The sequence below is a fragment of the Alosa alosa genome, chromosome 18 (assembly GCF_017589495.1).
Source record: "Alosa alosa isolate M-15738 ecotype Scorff River chromosome 18, AALO_Geno_1.1, whole genome shotgun sequence".
Lineage (NCBI taxonomy): Eukaryota > Metazoa > Chordata > Actinopteri > Clupeiformes > Clupeidae > Alosa > Alosa alosa.
This window is the reverse complement of record NC_063206.1, coordinates 19,586,280-19,606,955: the sequence shown is the minus strand read 5'-3', so window position 1 is coordinate 19,606,955 and position 20,676 is coordinate 19,586,280. Positions and strand designations below refer to the sequence as shown.

General features: G+C 44.1%; 1 protein-coding gene across 6 annotated transcripts; it reads right to left on the bottom strand.

The window, feature by feature from the left end:
* Nucleotides 1–1,373: 1,373 nt before the first annotated feature.
* On the bottom strand, nt 1,374–20,565 carry sufu (suppressor of fused homolog (Drosophila)). Of its 6 annotated transcripts, none has more exons than XM_048269545.1 (13): nt 20,215–20,565; nt 19,316–19,450; nt 18,843–18,979; nt 12,848–12,990; nt 12,466–12,551; nt 10,913–10,985; nt 9,481–9,637; nt 9,007–9,109; nt 5,790–5,828; nt 5,030–5,164; nt 4,287–4,425; nt 3,540–3,608; nt 1,374–3,248 (listed from the first exon to the last, which is right to left on the bottom strand). In XM_048269545.1, the coding sequence occupies exons 1-13, from the start codon at nt 20,364–20,366 to the stop codon at nt 3,159–3,161; spliced, it is 1,458 nt and encodes a 485-aa protein (XP_048125502.1). In that variant the 5' UTR covers nt 20,367–20,565; the 3' UTR covers nt 1,374–3,158. The 6 variants fall into 6 exon arrangements, with proteins under 6 accessions (XP_048125502.1, XP_048125503.1, XP_048125504.1 ...); XM_048269546.1 differs by having other exon boundaries at nt 5,030–5,161; XM_048269547.1 differs by having other exon boundaries at nt 9,481–9,634.
* Between the last annotated feature and the right edge of the window lie 111 nt (nt 20,566–20,676).

Below are 20,676 nucleotides of genomic sequence, written 5' to 3'. Positions count from 1 at the left end.
AGGCGAACTAGAATTCGTATTCGCTGCATCTATTAAAACCCCTTTGTTCAGATAAATGAAAATGGTGCAGTGATAAACAGGGATAGTGAGGTATTTACTTGAGATATAGGATAGGTTACTTTGATATATAATGCCCAACATTAAGTAAAATAAATTGTGAGAAATGTGTATTTTAAAACATTGTTAAAAGTCTGATTAGGCCATCACCCCCGGTCGTTTTTTTTTATCAGCCCTAGGCTACGATTCTAGCTGAATGATGCAGGCCTACATGACAAAATAACATCAATCAAACAAATATGTGGTGATATGACTTACATTAGTCTGTTATAGGCTACAATCACATATTAAATTTATGCTTCAGTGTTTTTCTCATATAGAATCGAATAGGCCCATTGAGCCTGGGGAAATTTGAATTTTCTTTCAGGCATGATCAGCAGCGCGAGGCATTAACAAGGTTGCAATGAAGAAGGGCAGTCTGAATTCTTGAAGAAAGTGACACCCACACTCTGTGATACAATTTAGAGTTCAGAGCAGCTGGAAATTTAAAAGGGCAAGCTCTGTTGGTCGGGACCGGTCCATGCCACGCGCTCACGTGTAGTGGGGAAGGTTTCCCTCAATGCTGTGACGCCAGAGAACCAAAGATGTGGCACACATAATGTTTTCTTAATCCATTGTATAGCAGTTTCAGATATTTAGTCAACTCTTGCTTCGTTCAAAGAAAGATTACGAAGGCCAACCATGCTTAGACTAATGGTGTTGGGAGGCTAGCCTAGGCCTATGTGCTTTGGGTTTCAAAAGCAGACTTGGGGTAGTAAAACCTTTCCTGCCTTGTGACGCACATTTCCTCAAAGAGAAGCGCTCATGCCCACTGGCTGTGGCTGGCTCTGTTCCCTTGCCACACAGCCTTTGCCAGCGGAATTTCAGCACAGGTGGCTTTAATGCCTGATTCCCTACTGGACAGCTTAGAGACTATAACTAAAACACAATATGACCTTCTTAATAGTTCTCATTTTTTGAGAATAGTGAGTTTTATGGAAATATATTGTTTTGGAGGTGTAGGCCTACAAATAATTAACTTGAACAACTCTGGCACTATAGGATCATGGTAACTCTGCTGGCTTCTACTTCTCTCTTCTTGAAGCCACGCATTCCCTCCATCAGTCTCACATTTCCTCGTGAAGGTCTGAGTCACACAGACTAATTAAGACCTCAGCATGGCTGGTATTCTTGGGCTGACGGGACAAGCTGAGACGACGTAGACCACGTGTTTGACAGGAGCCACCCAGCGCTGAAGAGAAAAGATGTCAGAACATCCACCTATTTTCTGCATTTCCTCACAGTGGATTGTGCTATGTTCAATCATGTCACCACAATGAAACAATTGTTTTATTTTTATTTTATGTAAATAATGCACTTTAGGATTACAAACAGTTGTTTTGACATAAAAACAGTAGGCCTATACTTAAAATTTTCTGTTGGAAAAAAATCTAAAACAGTATTTTTTTGACTGACATAACCATGGCAAAATAAACATAAGAATATTTAGTGAATATTGGGCCCACAAGCCCTTTGCTTCTTCTCTTTACAAAAAGGCATGGAATGCAATGATTGTGTCACTGTGGTGTGTATAATGCAGACAAATTTCTCATTAAACATTACTTTAGCATTTCGTCCCTCACATTATCATACGTGTCATGGAACAGGAGAATAACTAGCAATGGGCAAATACTGACTTTGGTACAGCTATGCAGGCACCAAAGTAACTCAGATACCAAGACTTGGTCCCACAGCAAGGCCACTGCCATTATGGGGGACACTTAAGGATACTTAAACAGTGACGCACATCTGCATGCTAGGAATTCAGGTATTCTCGTAATGTCTGATTTATGTCTATGGATGCAGAGGACTTCTGATTCTCTCATGCCAGTGGAATCCTGTTGGAGCAGCTAAGGATCCTTGCAAAGAAAGATTCTTCAATGTAAACAAAGGATTCGCTCCCCCCTCCCTTACCCAGAGTCCCTTTGTGGCAATAGAAAATTACAACCATAACAATCTGTACCCTCAAAAACATCTTTCAAGGTAACTGGTGCCTTTTGTATCCAAACTACATGATTGTATAAAAATAGGAAAACAATTTCATTTCTTAACCATGTCTTGAAGGCACAAGATTTGACAACCTGGACAGTCATCTACTTTGAGAAGCACTAATGTAACTAGCATTGGTGTAGTTTACCATGGCGTTACAATCCTAGCATTGCTGTTATCATTTATTAGATATACTGTACCTTAGTAATTGCTCTGTCTTAACACCTTTGGTATGATGCAAAAATAGGAATTGGGGACAAATAAAATACAGACTCTGGCAAGGAATTTTCACTAATACTGTCAGTATATTCAGAAACACTGCTTACTTTACAAAACTCCTCCCTATACTATATGGAATGTGACCAGGGACCCATAAGCACTCAATTTTATTCCAGGATATTTAACTTCTTAGACTGCAAAGGCTGGCCAATCAGTGATTCAGTTTCTCACTTCAAGGACTGGGTAGGACACTGGAACAGTAACATGACATCTGCATTTAAAAAAAAAAAAAAGAACACACACACACACACACACACACACACACAAACACAGACACACATAAAAAAAAAACGTTCATAATTAACGTTTCATGCCATCTGATACATTTTGATGGTTAAGTAGTGTTTTTAACTTGACACTTGGGGTAGATCCTGTGAGCTTTCTTTCCTTTATAAAAGCAATGACTCAATGCTCCAATCTACAGGCAGTCCAGCATCAGAATGGATCCACTCTTGCACATACATCCCTTCCTACAAGATGCACACTGGGAGGTGGGTGGGGGGGTCTGAAAACGCAGAAATGTTCAAGCAGCCAGAGGCATAACAGCTGAGGGGAGGTGAACGGGTGTGTGTGCGTGGGGACGAGGGAGTGAGGGATGTAGAGCCCCTCTATGAAACCAGTCCTCCTGTAATACCAACAGCTGCAGAGCAGCCATAGCCAGAGGGCAGAGGCAGGTTTGGAGTGGGTAGGCTGGATTGGGGTGGGTGGGGGGGGATTTAGGAGGCCTCAGGAGATGATGGGCAGATGCCCCAAGGGCAATACAGAGGAAGAGGAGGGGTAGGAGGAAAGAAGGGCTACTGCAGAGGGCTGTCGAATGCAGAGTCCGGCAGCACCGAGATCTTCAGCTTCCTCTCCGGCCAGCTGTACTCCTTGGGCACCTTGGTCTGTGTCAAAGGAGACGGCATTATTCTCAGCTGGACCGAGCAAACAAGCAAAGAAAATCATTCATCTTGCTGTGGCAACGATTTTTAATAAACAGCAAGGGAGGCACTTCTTTTTTTTTTTTTTCCTGATGAAATATTTAAACAGATGGTGCCTGACGTATGTAGCAGCGTGTGAAGCATAACTAATTTGAAAGGAAAATCAAAGTTGGTAATGCATTGACCACCACGCAAAACATTTGAAAGGGAAATGGCGGAGACAACAAAAGAGCGAGAGATAGAGAGACATCCCACCTCCTCGCGAGAGCTCAAATCCTGCAGCTCTCCCAGCATCTGTTCCACAAACTCCTCTGTGAGCAGGATCTGCACACACACACACACACACACAATGAACACTTCAGATCTGATAACACCCTACTCTGTGTCTCAGGTAGCCTCCACAACCAGACATAATCAATTAATAGATACAGGCCGATAGTGATTTCAACTCTTTTGTTTAGCTGTCGGTGATAGCCTGAGCCTGTGATACAGTCTTGACACTTAGACAGACGTCAATGATTGAGTCTCCATGCCGAGACCGATGGTGAATGTACAAACAGATATAAAGATACCCATTTCATAATGGAGGGTGAAGTCAGTAGAAGAGAGACTTGGAGGAGCCACTTCTTAAATTCTAGTGTTGTGCGCCATTAATAGCCTCAAGCTCTACTGTCGAACCCCACAGGAAAGTAAGAGGGCAGAATCCCACGAACCCTGAAGCTTCTCCACCGTCTCCCCCTTCGCCTCCACCCACCCCAATCACCACTCCTGTTCCAGGCAGTCACAGGAGCACCACACTAATAATACTGAATCCCACTTGGCTGATAATCATTTCCTCTATCTCGCCTGCAAGACTTACAGCTACATTGCTGCTGGGATGAGGGACTGGGTGGAGGAAGGACTAAGATGAAAGCCTTGTGACAGGATCTCTTAAAAAACACAGAAGGATAAGAGTCGAGTGCAGAAATTCAGAGGATGTCGGGGAATTGCTATTGTTTTGACCTGCAGCCAGGGGCCGTGCGCGGCGTACGGATGCTCCTCCGTGGCGAAGGCTCCCTCCACGCCGGTCGACACAAAGGTGATGGCCGTGTCTCCGTTTATGCTCTTGTACGTGAAGTGCCTCCCGTGAAGCAGCCGACCCCTGCGGAGCAAGCAAACGTAGGAAGAGACAGCGGGGTGTTAGAGGCGAGGCGCTCTTGACCGTAGGAATGAAATCGTGATAAATGCTTGTGAGCTGTGACCATGGGTTTATCTGGACTGCCTTTGTTGAGTGGTTTTGTGGCTGCCTGGGCTTATCTGATGGGAGGGGAGAACAGTTGGGCTAAAGTGCTGTGGTGGAGGTGGCCAAGGGAACACACTGCAGGGCCCCGGTACACACACTCTGTTCAAAACAAAGGCCTCTCTGTGGGGACTCGCTGACTCGCGTCTCTTCCTCCACACACACACACAGAATCCTGAATTTCCACATGGAATGGCAGTACTATACATCAATGTTGTCCATAGTTGTACACATCGTGTTGGGGACTAACCAAAAAACACCATATCCTGGCTGTAGAAGGCAGTACACATATGAATTACGCCATATTTTGAACTTTGCCTGGTGCGGTCGTGGCTAACTCCGGAATGGGTTTGTAGAAGCTGAGGTGTGACTGGCACTAAGGGGACTGGGTGAAATGTAATATTCAAAGCTCAGTGGGTGTTTACTCAAATGCCTGAGCTCAAGGTGACCTTGGAGGTTGTCGTACCTGAGGCAAAGGGGCAAGAGTGTGCCGGACTCTTGGTTGAACTTGAGGTGGACGCTCTCTAGCTGCCGCGTGCGTACCAGCTCGTGAGGGACGATGGCTGCTGAGCTCTCGCTCTCCAGGCTGTCTTTACGGCTTCTGGGAAGAACGAGGGGTGGGAGAGGAGGAGGACAAAGACAACAAGAGAGAAAAGGGAGGGAGAGGGGTAAAAAAGGAGAGAAGCGCAGCATGATTAACCTATAAACAAGCCCTTGCACCTCCTGAGGGTCGTGGAGCAGATTAACTCTCTGTGGTTGTGAAAGAGGAGGGCGTGGACATGAGGATCCTGAACGGACACACGGGCCATGGGAAGCACACACAGGCCTCAACCACATCCACACAACACACTTATTGAACACACACAGGCCTCAACCATGTCCACACAACAGTTATCGAACACACACAGCTCATCACGCCACAGGACCACTGATAAATATCCAAACTAAAAGAATGTAACACCAGCATCTTAATCTACAGTCTCTCTGCTTCAAACTTGGGTGTATTATCTAACATTTGGGTTCAAGATCTCCATTGGAAAGAGTACATGAACCAAACACATGTTCTTTTTTTCCCTCTCAATAAAAAGATGAAATCCTAATTTATAAACAAACCACTTGAACAGATTTGTGATAAAAAGAGAACATGAGGGTGGGTGAAGTGAAAGAAAGACAGTGACCTTTCAGTCATTTTTTGTTTTACTGGGTTATTTTGGGTCGTCTCTTACCTTGAAGCCTGCTGGGTCTGCAAATGTCCCAGTGATTGTCTATGGAGAAATTAGGGGGCAGGTTTGTACCACAGTGAAGAACCAAAAAAAAAAGAGAAAGGCTCATAGATTCTCTATGGCATTTATTGCAACCAACCTTTTTATTTTATTTTTTACTGCCAACACACCTATCAATGGGCTGGCCTTCCGTGAACACCTCAGGACACATAACCAGCCAAACACAGAATGTGCCCTTCTACTTTTACTGCACCCGTCCTCTTTATAAAGCTCAGGTGGAGTGAACCACTATACACCATGATTCATTAGACAGGTTACTAATAAGTAACATTATTATTGCTGAGGTGGTGTTGCGGAGTGATTAATTGCATTGAAATGTGGCATTCAGGGATCCATAATTCTGGTGATGATGGATCAAAGAACACAGTGGGACCTTCAGTCTCAGGTTTACAGTAAAAGGCCCCGGGTCTTTAGACTGTAATTAGCCTTCACATTCTGTGTTGCTGGGAATGGAATGGAAAAGTGGTTAATATAATCCAGATATCTCATGTGTTTTCTGTCGTGAAATTGCTATACATAACCCCAAGCCTCTGGTCATTTTTCTGTTGTATTAAAATAAAACACACACACACACACACACAGACACAGTCTCCAAAGCCTAGGCTGTTACTTTTCTCTCTCCACCCCAACACCATCCAGACACTAATTGGACAGATCCCTCCACAGCAGACATGACCGGAGGTGTGATAACTCAGGTTTGGTAGGCTTTCAACACACACACACACACACACACACACACACTCAGAATTAGCTGGATCCCTAGAGGCAACCCACAGCTAGTTCACATGTGATTGGAGGATTAGAAAGCGCCATGGTTTTTAGATTCATACATAGTGGCAGCCATCTTCATCACGGTGAGGGTGGAGAGTGGGCTGATTGTGGAATGGGGGAGCTGTGTCTGTATGTTAGAGAATAGTGTGTGTGTGTGTTGAAACTCTGCCACTGACAAAGGAGGACACACTAGGATCAACATCCCAGCAGGGAGAGTAGGAGGTGGGGATGAGGACAGGATAGTAGTGTGTGTGTTGTGTGGCACAGGGAGTGAATGAGTGAGTGCGTTTGTGTGGTGGGGAGAGGGATTATGCGCACACAACCTTGTGCTGAGGCGAACGGGGCTTCCAGAGAGCGATCAATAGGGGGAGAAAAGGAGAGGACTGCGAGTCTGCTGCCAAACAGCCCTTTATGGAGCCCAGCTCCAAAACACAAAGATTCAGGAACACACACACACACACACACACACACACACACACACACACACACACACACACAGTGCAAATACTTTGCCACTAGAAAACAGCAACTTAACTAAACCAGAAACCCATCACATGACATCTCTGCAGTGACCCTACACAGAGAGTGGTCTCTATCTATGATGAAGATCTTAATAACCACAAACAGACTGGCATGCAAGCACATACACCCTCCCCATCCTACACACACACACACTGGCTCAGTCCTGTCTTAATTACAAACATGACTGGTATTATCAAGTTTCTTGTGGTAACAGTAGCATTAATCACAGCCTGGCCCTGGTCTAGTCACCTAAGGCACGAAGAGTGGAAGGAAGAGGCCTATCTCTGGGCTGAGATACAGTTTGTGTGTGTGTGTGTGTGGGGGGGTCTCGCTGCTGTCTTCCGCACAAACAGCAGGCAAATCAGAGGAATTTAATTAACGCATCTCTCTTTTTCTCACCCTCACCCCCACACTCGCTCACACACACACACACACACACACACACAGGAGCTACAGGGGTTTTTAATAAGTCTGAGTTATTAATGTATTATGAGATTAAAAGTGCAGGTGTCAGCGTTTTCCTCTCGCTCGCGCGCACACACGTCATCCTCACAGCCATGATGTTTGGGCAGAGCTGCCAAAAGCAGAGAGAAGCGATGAGCTCTTGGCTATTTATTCTGTCTGTCCCTATGACCCACTAGTGCTGTAGGAACGACTGAGACCACTACTGTTCAATTGTGACTGACGGGCCGACACATTTCACAAAGCCGAATGCAAAACTAGGACCACAAGGTGACGCTAACTGTTTATAAAATGATCTTCAAGAAACTAAAAGAGGAGAGGTCTGGGTGCTGTGCTTGCACTGCTTGATTTATTGTGTCTGAGGTGAGTTACTTAGGTCTGCTGGACTCTTGATAAGGACTGCGGGGGATGAGTAAGCGTATAATGAGGGTAGTTCCGCTACACGGGTGATGAAGGATGATGTGTCTGTCCCTGGCTGTCCAGACCAGCTGGCCGGGGTCAAAGGTCAGGAGCCCTCAGACGACTGTGAGGAGCTTGCGTCTGACCCCACGCAGCTTGGCTCCCCTCCTCAGGGACACTCTCTCAAGGCAAATGGTTGTTGTTGCCACTACATGGTTAACAATACTGTTTGGTGGATCCCCTCCTCATACAGATATGTACATTTCTCAGAACCTAAAATGAATAAGGTCAGCATATTTATTTTGAACTTTATCAAAATCTACAAACAAAACGGTCAACTGTTATAGTACTTTCAGTGATTACTTTGACATCAGTAAGTAAGTAAACATTATGTCATTATGATTTGGTAACTTTCATAAGCTAGTCTTTTAAGTCTACTGGGTGACGCCGTCCCTAACTCCATTGCCGTCCCCATCTCAAAGCGGCTAAGTACTTTAACAGGGGAAGAATCAGCCAATCCCCTAACCCACACCTATGGAGCAAGAGCCAATCCTGTCTCACCTGTGACCTCGGACAGTGAGCAGCATTAGGAAGTCACTGAGACGCACACCACATACTCTATGAGAAAGTCTTTTCTTTGCTAGCAGGCTGTAGACCGAATATGGGCCAAATCATGAACAGAATAAACTTATTACCCCAGAGAAACAAAGGCTAACATGTAAGTACTCCAGTGCTGGACATGATGGAATAAGTATGACAAAATGAGTCATTGACCAGCATCAATGTCATTTGGGTGGGACACAGGATGTGATATCAGTGCTGCGCAGCTCGATGTTCATGAATGCGGGTGGTCTAATATCAGTCCACACTACGACGCCAATGCCCTCATAATTGCTGTGCTTCACCTTACACTGGGTGGTGAATGAAATGCTGTCCTGTTTAACAAAATGGGGAAAGAAATAAACTAATGTTACGATGTAACCATGTAAATAAGCAGAGAACTCACTGGGGTCGATCGTGGTTCTGCCTTTGGCCACCTATTGGCGGGAGCACAGCCTTGCTGTTGATCTCTAGTCCTTTCCTCAAGGCTTCTCTGATCTGCTCTGTGTCTGTGGACACAAACAAACACACACACACACACACACACACACACACACACACACACATTGAGACAGTCAGGGCACAGCTTATGGGTCCTCAGATTGCTCCATATGCTACATCTAAGCTAGTTCCGGTGTAAATGGGTTCCCAGTAATCTGAATTTAAAGAGCTTATTCCAACCACCACCACAGACAGAACAGGGCCATCCTTAAAAGCAAATACATGATGACCTACATTACATTCAACACTGAACATGAGACATAAAGAGCGATTCACAACAACGATAAAGAAGCATCATTAATGTGGAGAAGCACAACAGATGGGCATTAGAACGATGAGAAAAGACAAACCTGGGTGTGTGTGTGTGTGTGTGACCCACCTTTATCGGAGAGGCGTCGGGGCTGTGAGCCGATGCAGATGCTGCGGCTGTCGTCCTCGTCCTCTGGCGGCCGGCTCAGGTCGTCCCACACACACTTGGCGCTCACGCCACTCAGGTTGGAGCCGTCCGTCTCAATGCCCTTCTCCACTCGCTCCTGCTTGGAAATGCCACACACACATACAGGAACATCACATACACAGCCCTCATGTGCTAATGTCACACACACACTCAGACACACACACAGATAACAATCTAACACACATTTCTCCCCTCATTTACATATGGAAACCATGACATACAAACCTCAGACAGAAAATGACACAAACATTCATAAGGTACAGACACATTTAAATGCCATGATGTTTGATATTTACACCATCCGTTAAAGGTGGGCGATCTGGCCCACAGATTATATGACAATCCTTCAAATCACAATCTAAATCTTTCCTCTATTCTTTCTTTTGCAAAACATGTATAGCACTGACAGACTAGGAATAGGTGCTGGATTTCGGTTTGCTTGCACTTAAAAACAACACTACATTAAATATAATAATCACACTGCTTTCAAAGTGCCGAGTCTGAGTGTTGATTTTTCAGTGGTTGCTAAGTGACTTCTCAACACCAAAAATAAAAAAATGTACATCATAGCAAATCTAGAGACACTGTCAAATTTCACAATCACCTACAGTACATCAGGGGTATCAAACTCATTTTAGGCAGTGGGCCGGATTTTTTGGAATGAAACCTTGTGGGGGCCGTCACCATCATAGTCATTATAATTTTTCGGCATAGGTATCAGAATGTTGTGTGATATGAGCAAACAAGTACAAATCATGTACTGTTGCCATATATACTGTTCTTTCTCTCTTAAAGGTAAACTATGCAGTATTGCCAATTTCCTTACCGTTTTCTCGGTTTTTGCTTCTTTTTCGCCGGCTTTGTCATGACGAATGTCTGAAAAACTCCATCGCTACCTTTTTATAGCTGGTGCCTGGCGTGTATGTGTATTTGAATGCAGTAAAGCAATTCGTTACACTCGTTATACTTCCTGACACTGAGGCCGTCGGCCCGCCGGCCCACAGTTGCAAGGCCCACAGTTGCGTCCCACAGTTGCAGTTGCACAAAAACGTTGCCTGGTGTCCCTTTAAAGAATCCGTGACATTTGACCATGTATAGTGTACACCAGCAGATGGAGGTGTTTTACACCACAACACATCTGTGCTCCCGCCCAGCACAACCAAAAGCTGACCAGCCGCATAACATCCAAGAGATGTGTGAATGACAAGACATAGAAACAGGGCTGTTCTCGTGACCTTCAGAAAAGGCAAAGGTGTTTATCCTCCCAAAACACTGACTGAGGTCCCGACCCCCATGTTTGTTGTTCCAAGCGGAGGAAGCAGAGAAGCTGTGATGCACTAAAAAAAAGGCTTACTTGTAGGTGTGGGTCGATCTCAAATATCGTCTCTCCTCTCCTCATGTCTGTGACCAGCCACGGGCCCCCTGCCCTGTGGGGGAGAAAGAGAGGAAGGTGTTTGCATACGGTTATTCGGAAGCCAGGTTAAAAGCAGACTTCCTTTTGCTGGTCACACAGCTCAACAGAAAAGCTTTGTTGTGTAGACTGACGTTACGCTTTTTCTAGTTGCACACACGCACATTACATCCAGAGCATGCGTGCAAGCACACACGCACGCACGCACACACACACAGCTTGCACTGGATATCGACACACAAAACCAGGCTCACCTTGCATTCACACCACCCCCCACACCATGGCTCTACAATGCGTCCATTTCACTCGCACATGCGAGTAAAAATTAGTGCATTTTGCGAGTGCAAAAAAATATTTAGGCGCACTGGTGCGAATGACTTCTAACCATGTCAATGTTTGTCTACAAAATACACCGCAACATCGAGAAACATTACTGGTGCAAACCATAGAATCACACATCACATCGCGAATGCAGCATAAAAACTACACCTCCCATCAACGTTAGCAGTTTCGCATTGTGACTCGCTAGTAGTTGCTTCTATCAAATCCAAGAGCGCGCAGGAAAAAGCGGAAAGTTAGACTAGCCAGCCAAGATGCAAAGATTGAAGAAATTAGTTCTTCTATCCACCGAATTCATTGGATATAGGAGGAACAGGATGAGATTCTGAGAATGCAGTGAGAGAAGGAAAGGTAACCTAACATGCCTTTTAGCCCAGTTGGACGGCGTGGCTGCAATATGCAAAATATAGCTGTAGCTTAACCGGCACAAAAAGTAGCCTCCGTAATACTCCCATTTTATTCAAAGGTAGAACGCTACTGACAACTCCAGGCTTCCACGCTAGGGCGTAGGTTTGGTCTGAGCTTTGGTGGGGACACTACCCACTAACACCCCCATGTAATGTATTTTACATTAACAAAATCTAGGAAAATAGAACAGACTGAAAATAAAGTAGACACTGATCTTTAAAATCCTGTTTCCTGTAGCCTAAATGTTGTCAGTCATTCTTAATATTTGCAATTGGTGCACTGGCATGTTTAACTGTTAGCTGCAGTATAATGTTAGATTATGTGTAAGTTAAGTACAGAACTGACTGTGCGCCCAAATTTTTGTCTGTGCTCCTACATTTTTTAACTTGGGCACACAAGTGCTCCAGAAAAAAAATGTTAGTGTAGAGCCCTGCCCCACACACACATTCTCTTGCTCTGTCTCTCTCTCTTTCTCACACACACACACACACACCACAGCGCACACGCACACGCACACGCACGCATTGGAGAGCAGAGTAAATGTGGGTGGTCTGGTGGTGCTCACCATGTCCACCCTCCACTCACACACAGTGGAGCCTAAACATAATCCACAGCCCTTGTGTGAATGCAGACACAAGCAGGGGTGCGCATACGCGCACACACAGCAAGCCCTGTGAATTGGTGTATCTGCCTTATTGTTTATGTTATACATGCACATTGCCCTCCCTCTAAACAGGCCCAGTACTCACATGTGCACCCCTCGTAGGAGATCCAAGATGCCCTGGCCGTTCCACTGCTGTGCTGCCTGCAGCTCCTCTGTACACACACCCACAATCTGACAGGACGGGGACACACACACACACAATCAGAGAAATGCCAACAGGAAAATGGCTGAAGTAGAAATGATAGACAGCACAGACAGCTTGTTAAATGTGTCCCTTTTGTTTTCTTCTTCATTTGAATCTATATCAATTAGAACAATGTCAACTCAGACAGTGTGACTGCACATTTATAGAAATACTATAATTTACATTTAATCAGTTTTGGACAAAACATTCCTCTACATGTAAAATACATATATATGGGAAACTATGTGGAAGTGTATGTCACACACAGTCTCTTGCAGCTGACCTGCAGGAAGCTGACTTGCCCAAAGGGAGTGAGCACGGGCTGCATCTGGGGGTCTTCAGTCAGGAGCATGTGCTGGATACGAGACTCACTGTTGTCCAGGGGGCTGTGCCACGAGATGTGGTCGCCACTGCAGAACGTGTTTTCTGGACAGGCACAACATGAGGTCACACAACAGGGAGGGACAGACTTGCACACATACTCCTTATTATTTCTGGATTGAAAATATCGACACCCAAAACATTCCGTAAAAAAAAAAAATAGCACTGCTGGTACTCAATAAAGCAGCTGAATGTTTTAAGATGAGCACCTTTGATAGATACTTTATTGACACCCAGGGGAAATTCAAGGAATTTTGGGGAGAAGAGGTCCAGCCATTCGTCTGTCTGTCTGTCTGTCTGTCTGTCTGTCTGTCTGTCTGTCTGTCTGTCTGTCTGTCTGTCTGTCTGTCTGTCTGTCTGTCTGTCTGTCTGTCTGTCTGTCTGTCTGTCTGTCTGTCTGAGCAGGCCCACCTAGGAGTGGTTCTCTGGGGGTAACAGGCGGCGCTGCAGGCTGGCCTCAATCCCATCCCAAAGAAAACCCCTCCGCTCAGATTACCAGATCAAAGATGTGGCCCAATGGATTCGGCAACAATCCAAATCTTGCCAAGGTCAGAGAGGGTCCTCCCTGTTCCCTCGGTAATTGTTTGGAACTTTGTCAGAACTGTGTTTTGTTGTGCATCTGCATGCACTCCCCTAAAACCTCTAAAACATAATGAAGCAGCCAAAGAATGGTATAGTGGAAATGACATGCTCAACACAAGTAATGCCTAAAGAACTGGAGCAAGGCGGTCTCCTGCTTCTCAAAGCAGGGCATCTTTCTTCGCCAACGGTTGAGCTGCTCAATTTCTCAGACCAATGATTCAGTAACATGGATTAAATAGAATCCCGAGACAAAAAACTACTTATGAGATTCATCCCAAATGAGGAAATGAGATTCCACAGAGGATCCATGACTCCCAACAGCTGAAAGATGCAAGTCTAATCATTTAGGCTAATCAGAAAAAGAAATAAACGACCTGCAAAACACTAGAGTAGACATGCAAAACCTGACCTGAATATAATCTAGGCGGCTAGGCCCACTTCAGAGAGGGCTTCAGCATGCACCAAGGCTAAACTAAACCACAGAACTTGGGCCTCCCTAGACTGGAAACTGATAACACAAGAAGAGTCCAACTGTCTGGGCGGTGCCATACTTTTGCTTCAGACTGAGGAAGGGAAACAATAAGAGCTTTCAGACATACGTGTAAGACTGGAGGTTTTGCGGATGTTAAACGGTGGGGCCATATATCTGAACGACATAACCGGTAATATGGAAGTCCGAATTTAGCCGGTTGTTCTACTACTCCCCCCCTAGTATTTCCTCCGGACATTATGTAAATGTGCTGTGTCTGAACGAAGCGTAGAACATGCGGTTAAAATTCACACCTAGTGAGAGGGCGTGTCGGTGACGTTTCTTTCGTGGGTCCATGTGGTTAAATCTGACTTAAATGCCAGTGTTATGATGGAGTGGCATAGTGCTGTCCAGAAAATCTCCGACCTGGAAAGATGCAGACATCACGGAGCTACTGTCCATAAGGGCAGACAGCATTGTGATCGAACACATGAAGGGAACGGCAAGAGACACGTTGATGTAGCCTACAACTGCATTGCAAGGCCAAAGGAATTCAAAAGACCAAATCATCATAAGCAGAAGGCGCTGAAAAGGCAGCAGCCTACAGCAACGTCGTTAACGACAATAACAGGAGTATTTAATAAATTGTCAGCCAACACGGTCGGTTTTCTGTTCATTGATAGCCTTCTCATGACCTCACTGCTGAGCTCGCTGATATTTGTTGAGCATAAATATGCCTACTGAACTAAAGAAAATGAAAATGAAAATGAAAACGAAGAAAACCCAACTTTGTTCCAAGCTCCTTACGTAAATGCATTAGACACATGGGGAGAGGATGCTTTTGGAAAAATAAACCATGAAAAAACGAACCACGTCACTGTTATGTTAGTATTTTGTTTGATGCTTAAAAACGTTGTATATGATGGCCTTGAAGTCTTGAGTTAGCCTACTGAATTGGCTGGTACCATAAAGTTTGTGCATGCTCTCTCCAACGCAAACCAGATTTGGGGTTCAAGTAATTCTGCTACATAACGTTGAAAACAGATAAATGTGTTTTTTTTCCGAAGCACATATACAAATACTTCAGGTCAATTTCAAGTGCGCACTTACGTGACTACTTCAAATATTAGCCTACGCACAATTGATTTTTCTTCTTTAGCCTACATAATGCATACACTTTGTAAACAAACAGCAGCTGTGACAGCAGCCGCATATATTCTGCGTCATATCTCGCCTCTTCTGAACACTACAAGCCCCCACCCCTCACTCGACAACCACACGGAGGTTCTGTAAGGTTAGCATCATATCTGAATCATCCGAAGGGTAGGACCTCCGTTTGACAAACCTCCGTATATACTCAGGAGGTTATATCTGAAAGCCCTTAGTAATAGTGTGTATGTATGTGTGTGTGTGTGTGTGTGTGTGTGTGTGTATTTGGTTGAGAGAGGGGAAGACTGGGGATTTTGCATTCATATGAGGTCTGCAGCCCACCCACGCTCAAATTGGCCCCAGCTGCACTGCAGACAGGGGCCAGAAGAGAAGCCCAAGGAGAGAACTCTCCATCCCCCTTCCCCCACTGTGTACAGTACAGGCGGCTGGTGGATTTGGGGAGACTTATCAAAGTGAGAGAAACACCCATATGCAGTACAAATTCAATGACTTAAAGGAGAATTCCGATGTGATATTGACCTAAAGTGTGTTGAAACATGATACCGAGTGTGAACGTATGTCTCATAGCTCACCTCGGCTTGTCCCCTGCACTCAGAAATCTGGTGCTAGTTAGCCGATGCTACCAACAGCTTTTTTCAATGGTGGTGCTTGGCATCGGTTAACCATGCAAAATAAATCACTGTTTTACACCATTTACGAGGGCTCAATGTATCTCCACACTTTATTGGTAGACTTCGAGGGCCCTGACATTTAAAACGAGACATTGAGAACTTTGAAAAAAGCACTGGTAGTTTACTTACAAGGCGATTTATGCAGACAGTATATTCCCGGTTTAGCGTTTGCAGCCATCTTGAATTTAGTCCGCGATATGTAGAGCGACGGTAAGAATGAACAGGTATGATAAGGGGAACAGATTCCAAAAATAATTCAGTGGAAATGCATGGATTCCCATTTCTTCCAGTAGCAGCAACTGGAATCCATGCATTTCCACGAATTATTTTTGGAATCTGATCCCTTATCATATCTGTTCGTTTCAGACTCATCGCTTCGACTTTATCGTGACTAAATTCAAGATGGCGCCTAACGGTAAAATTCCTTAAGGTACTGTCTGTATAAATCGCCTTGTAAATAAACTACCAGTGCTTTTTCAAAAGTTCTCTATGTCTCGCTTTTAAATGGCAAGGCCCTCGGAAGTCTACCAATGAAGTATGGAGCTACTTTGAGCCTCGTAAATGGTGTAAAACAGTGATTTATTTGTATGGCTAGGCCGATGCCCGAGGCACCACAACGACTGTGTTGGTAGCATTGGCTAACCAGCGCCAGATTTGCAGGGGACAAGCCGAGGTGAGCTATGAGACATACATTCACACTCGTTATCATGTTTCAACACACTTTAGGTCAAAATCACACTGGAATTATCCTTTAAGACCTTTTATAAAACCTCTTAAAGTAAAAATGAATGCCAATTGCAGAAATTGTTGTAGGATAGGCAGGTAACAAAAAACAGAACTGTCAACGCTAAAGAACAACTGGAGTACAACTTATGTTGAACCTTTTTTGAAAAACAGACATAAGACATCATATTTTTGTATAGTTCACTATAGTTCAACCTAAATTGAAATTGAGAGTGTATCTGAAAGCGTATCCATTTAGACTACAGTAGATAATATATATAATCTCTTCCTGAACATTTCTGTTCTTTGAAAAATCTTGTTGATATTAAGAACTAAGAAAAACTTGGTCACCGCACACTCTATCTCTTTCTCCTTTTATTTTTATCCCAACGTTTCGGCCTGCCAGCCTTTGTCAAGGTTCCTGGTATTAAGAACTAACACAAAACTCTCCCTCATGACATCAAATGATCACTTAAGGTTTCTTTTTTATTCTTAATTTAGCAAATAGCCAATTGTCATTTTTGTTGTAATTGACAACATGTACATATCAATAAAGATTGCTCTGAAAATGCAAATTCATATGTTTAACCTGCTGATGTTTGATAACTAGTGTCAGCACTGCAGACTGTACACATGATGGGAAAGTCTTGCAGAGCCATGGCCATCTAACATTATAGTCATTTCAGCGACACATGCACATGCCTTCACCTCTCATTATGATTACGGATTTAGCTGAAATAATAATCACTTTTTGATGCATTTGCAAAAATCTGCGCTCTCCGAGTAGCCTACCCTTTAGTTGATGAATAAACAGGCTAGGCTACTATGAAAAGTTACGTTTACCACCTGCATTAGCCTACATGGACAACGTAACTTACTTGGCTAGCTGATGAATACCCAAAACCAACTGTGCACCAGGTCAAACTTATAAAAGAGGAAAGGTGTACCAGCGTACTTCCGATGTCAAAATGCGCAGCTAATGCAAAATGCGTACAGGTTGGCAGGTCTGAATGTAAGCTAAACGACACTCATTCTGCTCCAGTTCAAATTTAATGCCTGCCCTCATACAATTCCAGACATTTTAAGACATTTTACAGCCTTAAATATCAAAAATTAAATATCAGACGTATTAAGACTTTTTAAGGATCTGCGGGGACCCTGAATAAACACTTTTTTATGTTTATTTTTATTAGCAGACACTTTTTCCCAAACCAACATTTAACATTATATTTTAACCAAGGACCAAACAAAACACACCAGAGAGGTAGCTCATCCCTCTTTTAATTCCTAGAGAAACTCTTTTTATTCACAGAGAACGTTTGGGGGACAGGTTGACCCCACTTTGTTTGTTTCCAGTTTTCCAGTAGGGAGCATGGGCTGACTACAGAGACTGTTTTTTTTACAGTGTACTCACAGATTGAGCAGCTAGCGGGTCGTGAGGAGATGATTGCTGAATGTGACAAAAAGTGTCACAGGCTTGAAATCGCGTAAAATCACTGACTGCACCTTTAAAACAAGTCAAGCCAGCACCAGTACCAATTCTGTCCTATCTAACATCCTGGTGAGCCTTGGCTTAGTGGTTGGCTTGGCTTGGCTTGGGTATGTGCCTGCAGATGTGTTACTTCCTCCACACCCCTCACTAAGCAAATGGCTTTGATGCATTTAGAGCATCTTTACATATTGAAAGACATTTCCCCCCCCAAATAATAAATCAACCCACAAAAGCTTTTTTCCTATTCCAGTGGGAACTGCCGGCCTGTATTCTCAGTTATTCATTCGGTACCACTACTTCTTGTCATCCAACCACTAGCCACGTTTACATGGAAAGTTATTTTGTCATTCTGATTAAACTATTCTGATTGAAAAAATCATGCCGCCTGTTTACATGGGGTATGCTCTATTGTTGCCTACTTTTCATTGAGAAGATACAGCAGGCAATCTGATACTGTATACAAGGCTGTTCAATCGGAATAGCAATGGTATACACCACCTCTTTCATTACGATTAAAATTCTGATAAGATCAGCCATTTTTATTCCGATTGAGGTGTTTATATGATAATTCTTCTTCCGATTGAGCCGTTATTCCGCTTCTAATCGAATTTTTTTTTAAAGTGTCCATGTAAACGTGGCTAGTGATTTCTCCAATCTAACTCATGCCATTTCTCACTCGGAGGAGAAGAAAACCGTACAACTGGAGGGCAATTTAGGACAATTGTACATGCTCTCCAACGCAGGACAGGACTGATAATGAGATATTGCGCAGTGCAGTGCAGTGCCTCACCTGACTGGAAGACATATCGGGCCAGCCCCTGCATCAGCTCTGCAGGCCAGGTGGGGGGTGCCGTCTCCCCAGCCTCCCTCTTCAGTCTGAATGTCAGCTCAAAGCCAAAACCACTGGGGCCATCAGGACCCGAGAACCTGCAGAAGCACCATATCAGATACACTTGGCATACACGGAATAGGAATCTGTCTACACTTGACATGGTGATAAGTACACTTAGCGTGCTCACAGGTAATGCAACTGTCCTTTGACCACTACACTTGGCTAAAAGTAACACAAACATGTGCCATACAGTAAAGCATCTATTTCATTTACTTGAAGTAGTATTTAAAGATGAATTTCTATTAAGGACAACCTCATAATCTATTCATATTCAATAACACCTTCAAGTGTTTTACTACATACATCAGACTAGCCAGGAATCATGTTATGTTGGAATGGTGTTATGTTGACTATGGGTTTGTTTGCCTTACTCATGGACTCTGTTGTCTCCATACAGGTCGCTGAGTCCCATACTAATGTAATGCCAGTGCTCCTGGACATCCTGTGCCACACAGCCCATGTTCCTGTACATACTGATGTAGTCTAGTGGGTCTGGCCCACCTAGCCTGTTGATAGAGAGACATAGAAAATTAAAGGCAGTCATCACCAGTCATTAGGTAGACAGCAGGAACACGTTGCAGTCTGTAGCCAACTCTAAACTGAGGATTTGTGTGTACATGTGATTCCCTATGACATTAACGATTCAGTCATAACATCTCAAATTAAATTGAACCAATTATCAAAGTAGGTCGCACAACAACAGAGTGACTTGTCTGTCGGCTGCTGCACAGAAATGGCTGTGCTGTGCTTGGTCAGTCGTTGAACATAAACAGCAAACATCTGTTCGTGCATTGCAATGATGCAACATCACTGTTAGTGGACTGGTACAGCTAGTATACAAAAAAACAACTTTTAGCGAAATACAAGTATGGAAAGTTTAAAGTTCTAACTTTTGCCCCACTAACGTTACAGTGTAAGTTTGTAAAGTGGGTGACCCAACTTAGCGTAACTTAGGTGCCTGAAAGGACAAAGTTAGGAATCTTCTTATGTTAATATGTACCTATACTAACTTTCGTCTACTTCACTAGCTAACTAGAAAATGTTATCGGAGGTGATACAATGTATATGGGTAGCCATCACGTTAATAAGAAGAGTTGGTTAACTTGCTAACTTCTTGCAACTTGTTAGCTGATTTGCAAAGAGTAACAATAACGCTAAAACTACATGCAAGTTTTTAATAGCCCGGCTACAATATCAACTGCAAACACTATGTTGCCTTCATAAATAACTATGGCCACGACATTAAGTTAACAAAAACACAGACACATACCAGTATTTAACGATGGCTGTAACTTGCAAGGGGTTGGCCTGGTCGGGATACAAGCGCCTGCATTCCGCATACACAGCTTGGAGACCAGTGGGGAATAGCGACGCTAGCCCGAGGTGGGCTGCCGCGCCGCTAGTAGGCCGCATATCATCCATCCCACACCACAACTCCAAACTGATAGGATAGTCCGGGAGAAAACCCAGATAACCTAGAATATCCGACTATCGATTCAAGAGGAGTTCCCTTGTGTGGTTTTTGTTTATGTCTTCTGCAAGTTGGGTTTAACACCAAATGTGTAAGGGAACGACCCCTTTGTCCGTTCTCGTGAAACCCCTCCACAGTTTGTTATCTCTCTCACGGCACAGGCACTACTTTTGAGTGACAGCAAGTTAACCCAATAGAAACCGTGGGTTGAGCAGAGCTTTTCCATAGTGTAATACGATTGGGTTGCCTGATTGTCAATCA

Coding starts and splice junctions, on each gene's coding strand:
- sufu (XM_048269545.1), bottom strand. CDS start 20,366: ATGGATGATATGCGGCCTACTAGCGGCGCGGCAGCCCACCTCGGGCTA. Junction 10,986..12,465: donor CTCCTACGAGGGGTGCACAT/GTGAGTACTGGG, acceptor TCTCCCCCACAG/GGCAGGGGGCCCGTGGCTGG. Junction 5,165..5,789: donor CAGACCCAGCAGGCTTCAAG/GTAAGAGACGAC, acceptor CGTTCTTCCCAG/AAGCCGTAAAGACAGCCTGG.